The sequence below is a fragment of the Scomber japonicus genome, chromosome 2, assembly GCF_027409825.1.
Source record: "Scomber japonicus isolate fScoJap1 chromosome 2, fScoJap1.pri, whole genome shotgun sequence".
Classification (NCBI taxonomy): Eukaryota; Metazoa; Chordata; class Actinopteri; order Scombriformes; family Scombridae; genus Scomber; species Scomber japonicus.
In genome coordinates, this window is record NC_070579.1 from 1382617 (window position 1) to 1393154 (window position 10538).

At 38.5% G+C, this 10538-nt stretch overlaps 2 protein-coding genes across 2 annotated transcripts in view; both read left to right on the forward strand.

Moving 5' to 3' along the window:
- LOC128378299 (neoverrucotoxin subunit beta-like) overlaps positions 1-10538 on the forward strand; it is a 151373-nt gene that overhangs the window by 67585 nt on the left and 73250 nt on the right. The window lies entirely within an intron of this gene.
- Positions 10365-10538, forward strand: part of LOC128378281 (serine/threonine-protein kinase MARK1-like) — a 22823-nt gene continuing 22649 nt past the window's right edge. The window contains 1 exon segment of the mRNA XM_053337745.1: positions 10365-10512. Coding sequence (XP_053193720.1) covers positions 10468-10512 — 45 coding nt within the window. The 5' untranslated portion in view covers positions 10365-10467.

The window sequence follows — 10538 nt, forward strand, 5'->3', positions numbered from 1 at the left end:
AGTCCGACGATTGCTCTCCGACAGTTTCCGACAGTTTCCACGAGTTCTTCTGATTCCGATAAATGTTCCCTGAAACCAGCGAGAGGACTGATTACGTAATGATGTCTGTGGCTGATTTTATTTTCTTAGATTAGTTCTTCACCAAAATCACGACATGATTATTTTGTATGTTCGGGTTGTTTTTGAGTTACGACTCGATCGCGACTTCCAGTATTTACCTCCTATTATTACTACTTTGTGTGTCTCGTCGGTACGTTAACGGAAATCTTCTCTTTCGCTCCGAGATGTTCAGATTGGATATTGGTGCTGTTAGCGTAGCTTAGCATAAAGACTGGAAACGAGGGGAAACTGTTAGCGTAGCTTAGCATAAAGACTGGAAACGAGGGGAAACTGTTAGCATAGCTTAGCATAAAGACTGGGAACGAGGGGAAACTGCTAGCGTAGCTTAGCATAAAGACTGGGAACGAGGGGAAACTGCTAGCGTGGCCCGAAGCAGACGGTCGGACAGTAGCTAGCTGAAGATAAAAGAGCCGAAATATATTTACTGATATCTGTTAATATATTTATTTTACTTCCTGCTCAGAAAGAGAAAGAATATGTTTCAATTCTGGTCCGATTAAAAAACACTAAAACACTACAAAACTATTTTTTCCTTTATACAAAAATGGATCTTTTTGTTATTTTTTGTATAAAAATGTCAAAATTTTACTTTTTTTTAAATCAGAAAACTCAAAAATCAACAATATAACCTTCCTGTCGTCCTCGGGTCAAATTGACCCCCTCTGTTTTGACTGTTCCTTCCTTCTTTCCTTCCTTCCCTTCCTTCCTCCTTCTCTCTTTCCTTCTTTCCTTCCTTCCTTCCTCCTCTTTCTTTTCTACCTCTTTCCTTCCTTCCTTTCTTCCTCCTTTCTTTTCTACCTCCCTCCTTCTTCCTCCCTTCCTTCTTTTCTTTCCTCCCTTCTTTCCTCCCTCCTTTGCTTCCTTCTTCCTTCCTTTCCTTTCCTTTCCTTCCTTCTTCCTCCCTTCCTTCCTTGACTCGAGGACATCCAGATGTTTGAGGAAGTAACATCTGGAAATATCAACGTTACTCTGTGAACACAAAACTTACGAACTTACGAACTTCCTGTTAATAAATGAAAACTATACCGACATTTAAACGGTTCGAGGTCGTGTAGTTCCGACATCTCTCAAGTTTTCTATGTACAAACTGACACTCGGAGCCGACGTGTTTTAAAAAATGTACACTACGTTGTTTCAGTCTGGCGATTGTTCACGAAGCCGAGAAATCTGAAGCCAACAGAACTAGCCAACTAAACTCACAGTTAGCGTAAGTAGTTCCATAGTTGTGTTTTCAGGACTTCGGACTTCGCTAAGCTAACCGTTTCCCCCCCCTCGCTGCTGTTTCCGATCTTTACGCTAAGCCGAGACAATCGATCCGAACGTTTCTCTCCCAGAAAGACGAAGATTTCATCGGGCGTCTAAAGAACGAGACATTTCCACGTGTGATGTTATCGTAGTTCGTGTTACGACGAAGAAACCGATCAAAGCTTTTAAATCGTTGTTTTTTTTTTCAGCGGAGCGATGTAGATAATATTTAACTCGAGTATCGATCCCGTTCGTCCTCCCGTCGTTATAAAGCACCAGAAGCCGAGTAGCACAGATAACGTAATAACGGCCGATAACGCGATAACAACCGATAACATAGTAATATAGCCTGTTTTTAAACGTAATAAACCGATAACGTAATAAAGTTATTGAACGGCCTCGTAAAACAACCAAATGTAATAACTGGAGCTGATAACGTTAAATTATGCTAATATTACTTTATTTAAGTTTTATTTATTTGTTATGAAGCAAAGAGTTATTACATTTCTCAGTTTATTACGAAAGAATGGACAAAATGATCACGTTATTGGCCGTTATCACGTTATCGGCCGTTATAACGTTACCGGCCATTATCGCGTTTTTGGCCGTTATTAAGTTAACTACCGTAATTGCGTTATCCGACGTTATCGGCAGTTATCACGTTTTCGGCAGTTATCGTGTTATCAGCCGTTACCACATTATCGGCCGTTATCGCATTTTCGGCCGTTATCGCATTTTCGGCCGTTGTCACGTTTTCGGCCATTAACGCGTTTTCGGCCGTTATCACGTAGAAACACTTTTAGTAGAAACACTAAACAGTCGAGGCGGCGACGCTCGATGAGTCACTTCCTGCTGTCACATGACTTCGTAAAGACGCTGTCAGACTTTACGTTTTTTTTTTTTTTTTTTTTTTTTTAAAAGCCAAAATCGTTGAATCGGATCAATTTAAAGGTTTATTCCAGACATGACCTCCGATTGGCCGAGAGCCCGGCGGGGTCGAAGGTCGTTCTCTTTTTTTTTTTTTTTAATCACGATTCCATCCACGACGTCGCCACCGTGTGCTTTTTCGTTTTGTACAGTTGAGTTTTTTTACGTCCACGCGTCGGCATGTGTATGAAATATACATATATAAATACGAATTTTCTAGACCTTTTTGTAGCTAGCTGGAGGAACTTCGGTCGGACGTTAGCCCAGACTCAGCTCACTGGATGTAAAGGAATGCTTTCGTGATTTGTGGATATGTCTAATAAATTCCTTTTTTATATCTATATTTGTAAATTTAATCTGACATGAGCACTGCGAGTTCACCCCCTGCTGGCAAAGAATGTTTATAATCTGGATTTCTTTCTTTTCTTTTTTTTTTCTTCTTTTTTTTTGTCTTCTGTTGCGTTTTAAAGTTATTTTCGTTAATTTATTTTTCAATATTAAACCAAACTCCTACAACACAGAGCCGAGTCGTTCTTCATCATGTGGTTCATCTTTTATTTTAATGTGCAGATGTTTAAAATCAGGGGAAGGGAGCAAGGACAGATGGAAGGAAGAGAAGAGAAGACAAAAAGGAAAGAAGGAAGGAAGGAAGGAAAAGAAGACAGAGGAAGAAAGGAAGGAAGAAAGGGAACAAGGACAGATGGAAGGAAGGAAGGAGGAGAAGAAAGAGAATACAGGAAGGAATGATGGAAGGAAGGAAGGAAGGAAGGAAGGAAGGGAGCAAGGACAGATGGAAGGAAGGAAGGAAAAGAAGACGGAGGAAGAAAGGTAGGAAGGACAGATGGAAGGAAGAAAAGATGGAAGGAAGGAAGGAAGGAGGAAAGGGAAGACCAATGGGAGGAAGGAAATATGGCAGGAAGGATCGAAGGAAGGAATGAGGGATGAAAAGAAGGAAGGAAGGAACGAAGATATGATGGACGGACAGAATGATGGATGGAAGTAAGGAAAGATGGAAGGAAGGATAAAAGGAACGAAAGGAAGACAGGAAGGAAAAAAGGGAGGAAAGAAATATGGAAGGAAGGAAGGAAGGAAAAGAAGACGGGGAGGAAGAAAGGAAGGAAAAGAAGACAGAGGAAGAAAGGTAGGAAGGACAGATGGAAGGAAGGAAGGGAGCAAGGACAGATGGAAGGAAGAGAAGAGAAGACAAGAAGGAAGGAAGCAAGGAAAAGAAGACTGAGGAAGAAAGGTAGGAAGGACAGATGGGAGGAAGAAAGGGAACAAGGACAGATGGAAGGAAGGAATGAGGAAAGGGAAGAAGGAAGGAAAGGAAGATAGAGAGGAAGAAAAAATACAATATTAAACCAAACTCCTACAACACAGAGCCGAGTCGTTCTTCATGGTTCAGCTTTTATTATAATGTGCAGATGTTTAAACTCAGACCACTAAAAGAAAGGAAGGAAAAGAAGGAGGAGAATACAGGAAGGAAAGATGGAAGGAAGGAAGGAAGGAAAAGAAGAAAGGGAGGAAGAAAGGTAGGAAGGAAGGAAGGGGGCAAGGACAGATGGAAGGAAGAGAAGAGAAGACGAGAAGGAAAGAAGGAAGGAAGGGAAGAAGGAAGGAGAAGAAAGAATAGAGGGAAGAAAGATGGAAGGAAGGAAAAGAAGACGGAGGAAGAAAGGGAACAAGGACAGATGAAACGAAGGAATGAATGAGTAAAGGGAAGACCGATGGAAGGAAGGAAAAGAATACAGGAAGGAAAGATTGAAGGAAGGAAGGAAGAAAGGGAGCAAGGACAGATGGAAGGAAGAGAAGAGAAGACAAAAAGGAAAGAAGGAAGGAAGGAAGGAAAAGAAGACAGAGAGGAAGAAAAGAAGGAAGAACGGGAACAAGGACAGATGGAAGGAAGGAATGAGGAAAGGGAAGACCGATGGAAGGAAAGAAGAAAGGAAAAGAAGATAGGAAGAAAGAATACAGGAAGGAAGGAAGGGAGCAAGGTCAGATGGAAGGAAGAGAAGAGAAGAAGGAAAGAAGGAAGGAAGCAAGGAAAAGAAGACAGGGAGGAAGAAAGGTAAGAAGGACAGATGGAAGGAAGGAGGAGAAGAAAGAATACAGGAATGAAAGATGGAAGGAAGGGAGCAAGGACAGATGGAAGGAAGGGAAGACAAGAAGGAAGGAAGGAAAAGAAGATAGGGAGGAAGAAAGGAAGGAATGAAGGAAGGGAACAAGGACAGATGGAAGGGTTTGTGTTTCTCAGCCCTTAAATCTCACACTTCTTTTTTTTATTTGAATTTTTTATTTTTGGCAGTAATGAGCTTCCGTATTTGGAGCGTTTAGCTGATTAAATATTTAACCCTCCGGTTGTTCTCAAGTCAAAGAATGAAGTTAGGAAGGGAGGAAGAAGGAAGGAAAGGAGGGAGGAAGGAAGGAAGGGAGGGAGGGAGGAAATAAGGACAGAGGGAAAGAAAAGAAGATAGAGACGAAGGAAGGAAGGAAGGACAAGAAGACGGAGGAGGAAAGGTAGGAAGGACAGACGGAAGGAAGGAAAAGAGGAAGAAGGAAACTGGGCCGGACTGGACCTCTCGGCGGGCCGGTTCTGGCCCTCGGGCCTCATGTTTGACACCCCTGAGTTAGCTGATTAAATATTTAACTCTCCTGTTCTCAAGTCAAAGAATGAAGTTAGGAAGGGAGGAAGAAGGAAGGAAAGGAGGGAGGAAGGGAGGAAGAAGGAAGGAAAGGAGGGAGGAAGGGAGGAAGAAGGAAGGAAAGGAGGGAGGAAGGGAGGAAGAAGGAAGGAAAGGAGGGAGGAAGGGAGGAAGAATATAACTTTGAGGTTTTTTAAGGAAAGTATTTCTGTAAATTTACTGAATTCATTTTTTTAAATGTAAAACTGAATTAAAGGAAACAGCTGATGGTGAGGTCCATTTCACAATAAAAAGTATAAATGTGAGATGCATTAAAAGACACTTTACTGAAGTATTTCCATTTTAATTTACTCTCAGCTCTTAAATCTCACAGGTCTTATTTTATTTAATTAATGTATTTTGTCATTAATGAGCTTCCGTACCCAGCCGAGTGTTTCTAGGCTGCATCGGATCAGTCTGACCAGGTAGGAAGTAAGGAGGGAAGGAAGGGAAAGAAGGACAGAAGAAAGGGAGAAAGGAAGGAAGGTTGCATCGGATCAGTCTGACCAGCAGGTGGCAGCAAAGAGCTTCAACTGTTTAAATCAGAGTTTAAATGTCTCAAACTGATCATTTAATCATCTTTAACATTATATCAGGATTATTATTATTATTATTATATACTCTTTACAAGGAAGAAAGATGGAAGGATGGAAGGAAATAAGGAAGGAAAAGAAGACGGAGGAAGAAAGGTAGGAAGGACAGATGGAAGGAAGGAAGGAAGGGAACAAGGACAGATGGAAGGAAGGAAGGAATGAGGAAAGGGAAGACCGATGGAAGGAAAGAGTTTAAATGTCTCCAAACTGATCATTTAATCATCTTTTAAAATGAACAAGGAAGGAAGGGAACAAGGACAGATGGAAGGAAGAAAGGGAGTAAGGACAAATAGAAGGAAGAGAAGAGAAGACAAGAAGGAAGGAAGGGAACAAGGACAGATGGAAGGAAGGAAGGAAGGAAGGAAGGAAAGAGTTTAAATGTCTCCAACTGCATTTAATCATCTATAAAATGATATCATCATTATTAATATTATTATTTGATACTCTTTACAACATCTAATATATGAATATAATATAACTTTGCAGTGATTTTTTTTAGTCTTTGAGGTTTTTGAGGCATTGATGGAAAATAACTATATAATTAAACATATTATACAGAGGAAACAGCTCATGGTGAGGTGCATTTCACAATAAAAGTACAAATATGAGGTAGATTAAAAGGTACTTTACTACTAGTATTTCCATTTTAATTTACTCTCTGCTTTTTTACTCCATTTATGTTCTTATTTATCACAGTCTACATCATGAGTACTTTTACTTTTTATACTTGAAGTACATTTAACTGATTATACTTTAACTCAGAGTATTTTAGACGGCAGTGTTTCTACTTTTACTTTAATTAAAGGTTTAAATACAGTTTCCATCACTGCTGTAAAGTATTTTCTTTATTTCTCGCACTGTCACTAAACTCAGAAATAATTCAGCAATAAAAAGTTTGACATAAACATCTCAACTCAAAGTCCTCTTACAGTCTTACAGTCCTTCTCCTGAGCTCTCAGCTGCATCTACATGATCTTCATCACTGGATCCAACACAGTAAGTTACTTCATTTACACTCAATGAACATAAAAATACTACATTACAAAGTAAAAGTACTGCAGTATTACAGTAAAAGTACTGCAGTATTATGAGTGATGTAGTATGCAGTATTACAGTAAAAGTACTGCAGTATTATAGTGATGTAGTATGCAGTACTACAGTAAAAGTACTGCAGTATTATAGTGATGTAGTATGCAGTATTACAGTAAAAGTACTGCAGTATTATAGTGATGTAGTATGCAGTATTACAGTAAAAGTACTGCAGTATTATAGTGATGTAGTATGCATTATTACAGTAAAAGTACTGCAGTATTATAGTGATGTAGTATGCAGTATTACAGTAAAAGTACTGCAGTATTATAGTGATGTAGTATGCAGTATTACAGTAAAAGTACTGCAGTATTATAGTGATGTAGTATGCAGTATTACAGTAAAAGTACTGCAGTATTATAGTGTTGTAGTATGCAGTATTACAGTAAAAGTACTACAGTATTATAGTGATGTAGTATGCAGTATTACAGTAAAAGTACTGCAGTATTATGAGTGATGTAGTATGCAGTATTACAGTAAAAGTACTGCAGTATTATAGTGATGTAGTATGCAGTATTACAGTAAAAGTACTGCAGTATTATAGTGATGTAGTATGCAGTATTACAGTAAAAGTACTGCAGTATTATAGTGATGTAGTATGCAGTATTACAGTAAAAGTACTGCAGTATTATAGTGATGTAGTATGCAGTATTACAGTAAAAGTACTGCAGTATTATAGTGATGTAGTATGCAGTATTACAGTAAAAGTACTGCAGTATTGTAGTGATGTAGTATGCAGTATTACAGTAAAAGTACTGCAGTATTATAGTGATGTAGTATGCAGTATTACAGTAAAAGTACTGCAGTATTATGAGTGATGTAGTATGTAGTATTACAGTAAAAGTACTGCAGTATTATAGTCATGTAGTATGCAGTATTACAGTAAAAGTACTACAGTATTATAGTGATGTAGTATGCAGTATTACAGTAAAAGTACTGCAGTATTATAGTGATGTAGTATGCAGTATTACAGTAAAAGTACTGCAGTATTATAGTGATGTAGTATGCAGTATTACAGTAAAAGTACTGCAGTATTATAGTGATGTAGTATACAGTATTACAGTAAAAGTACTGCAGTATTATAGTGATGTAGTATGCAGTATTATAGTAAAAGTACTGCAGTATTATAGTGATGTAGTATGTAGTATTACAGTAAAAGTACTGCAGTATTATAGTGATGTAGTATGCAGTATTATAGTAAAAGTACTGCAGTATTATAGTGATGTAGTATGCAGTATTACAGTAAAAGTACTACAGTATTATAGTGATGTAGTATGTAGTATTACAGTAAAAGTACTGCAGTATTATAGTGATGTAGTATGCAGTATTATAGTAAAAGTACTACAGTATTATAGTGATGTAGTATGCAGTATTATAGTAAAAGTACTGCAGTATTATAGTGATGTAGTATGTAGTATTACAGTAAAAGTACTGCAGTATTATAGTGATGTAGTATGCAGTATCACAGTAAAAGTACTGCAGTATTATAGTGATGTAGTATGCAGTATTACAGTAAAAGTACTGCAGTATTATAGTGATGTAGTATGTAGTATTACAGTAAAAGTACTGCAGTATTATAGTGATGTAGTATGCAGTATTACAGTAAAAGTACTGCAGTATTATAGTGATGTAGTATGCAGTATTATAGTAAAAGTACTACAGTATTATAGTGATGTAGTATGCAGTATTATAGTAAAAGTACTGCAGTATTATAGTGATGTAGTATGCAGTATTACAGTAAAAGTACTGCAGTATTATAGTAAAGGTACTGCAGTAATATAGTGATGTAGTATGTAGTATTACAGTAAAAGTACTGCAGTATTATAGTGATGTAGTATGCAGTATCACAGTAAAAGTACTGCAGTATTATAGTGATGTAGTATGCAGTATTACAGTAAAAGTACTGCAGTATTGTAGTGATGTAGTATGCAGTATTACAGTAAAAGTACTGCAGTATTATAGTGATGTAGTATGCAGTATTACAGTAAAAGTACTGCAGTATTATGAGTGATGTAGTATGTAGTATTACAGTAAAAGTACTGCAGTATTATAGTCATGTAGTATGCAGTATTACAGTAAAAGTACTACAGTATTATAGTGATGTAGTATGCAGTATTACAGTAAAAGTACTGCAGTATTATAGTGATGTAGTATGCAGTATTACAGTAAAAGTACTGCAGTATTATAGTGATGTAGTATGCAGTATTACAGTAAAAGTACTGCAGTATTATAGTGATGTAGTATACAGTATTACAGTAAAAGTACTGCAGTATTATAGTGATGTAGTATGCAGTATTATAGTAAAAGTACTGCAGTATTATAGTGATGTAGTATGTAGTATTACAGTAAAAGTACTGCAGTATTATAGTGATGTAGTATGCAGTATTATAGTAAAAGTACTGCAGTATTATAGTGATGTAGTATGCAGTATTACAGTAAAAGTACTACAGTATTATAGTGATGTAGTATGTAGTATTACAGTAAAAGTACTGCAGTATTATAGTGATGTAGTATGCAGTATTATAGTAAAAGTACTACAGTATTATAGTGATGTAGTATGCAGTATTATAGTAAAAGTACTGCAGTATTATAGTGATGTAGTATGTAGTATTACAGTAAAAGTACTGCAGTATTATAGTGATGTAGTATGCAGTATCACAGTAAAAGTACTGCAGTATTATAGTGATGTAGTATGCAGTATTACAGTAAAAGTACTGCAGTATTATAGTGATGTAGTATGCAGTATTACAGTAAAAGTACTGCAGTATTATAGTGATGTAGTATGCAGTATTACAGTAAAAGTACTGCAGTATTATAGTGATGTAGTATGCAGTATTACAGTAAAAGTACTGCAGTATTATAGTGATGTAGTATGCAGTATTATAGTAAAAGTACTACAGTATTATAGTGATGTAGTATGCAGTATTATAGTAAAAGTACTGCAGTATTATAGTGATGTAGTATGCAGTATTACAGTAAAAGTACTGCAGTATTATAGTAAAGGTACTGCAGTAATATAGTGATGTAGTATGTAGTATTACAGTAAAAGTACTGCAGTATTATAGTGATGTAGTATGCAGTATCACAGTAAAAGTACTGCAGTATTATAGTGATGTAGTATGCAGTATTACAGTAAAAGTACTGCAGTATTGTAGTACTTTATATACAGTTAGTTGAGTCCAGTGGTTCCCAACATAAGGGGCGGGGCCTCCAAAGGGTCGGCACATTATTATTAATGAGTGTTATAATAAACAGCTGATTCACTGTTAATATAATCGGGTGATATTATGGGATGGGATGGGGTGGGGGGGAGGGGGGGGGGTGATGTGTGTGTTTTTTGGGGGGGGTGACGTCGGTGAAGATGAGCATGACGAGGAGGAGGAGTTGTGACGTCACAGCGCTCCGCAGTGCTGCTGTCTGAGGCTGCTCCGTGTTTCTCCTCCAGGAAGCGATTCAACTTTTCCTCCTCTGCTCTTCTTCTTCTTCTTCTTCTTCTTCCTCCTCCTCTTCCTCCTTCTCCTCCTCTCTCTCTCTCTCTTTCTCCTCCTTCACCTCCTCTCTCTCTCTCTCTGTGTGTGTGCGGGGGGACTCCTCCATGCGGGGCTCCTTCCCGCAGCAGCGCAGACAGCAGCGGCAGCGGGCCTTGCGGTGAGCCCCGCCCCGGCCTCCCGCTCCCTCCGGCCGGCCGAGCCTCCCGGCTGAGCCCCGCTGAGGTGGCCTCCTTCCCGGGGAGAGATGCTGTAGAGCAGCCGGCGGAGGAGATGCTGCTGCCGGACTGAAGAGAGCAGAAAGCCGCGGAGGGATCCAGAAAGATGTCGAGCAGAGTCCGCCTGACCCCGGTGAGCGAGGCTGAACAGGTGGGTCTGCACGAGCACCGATTATC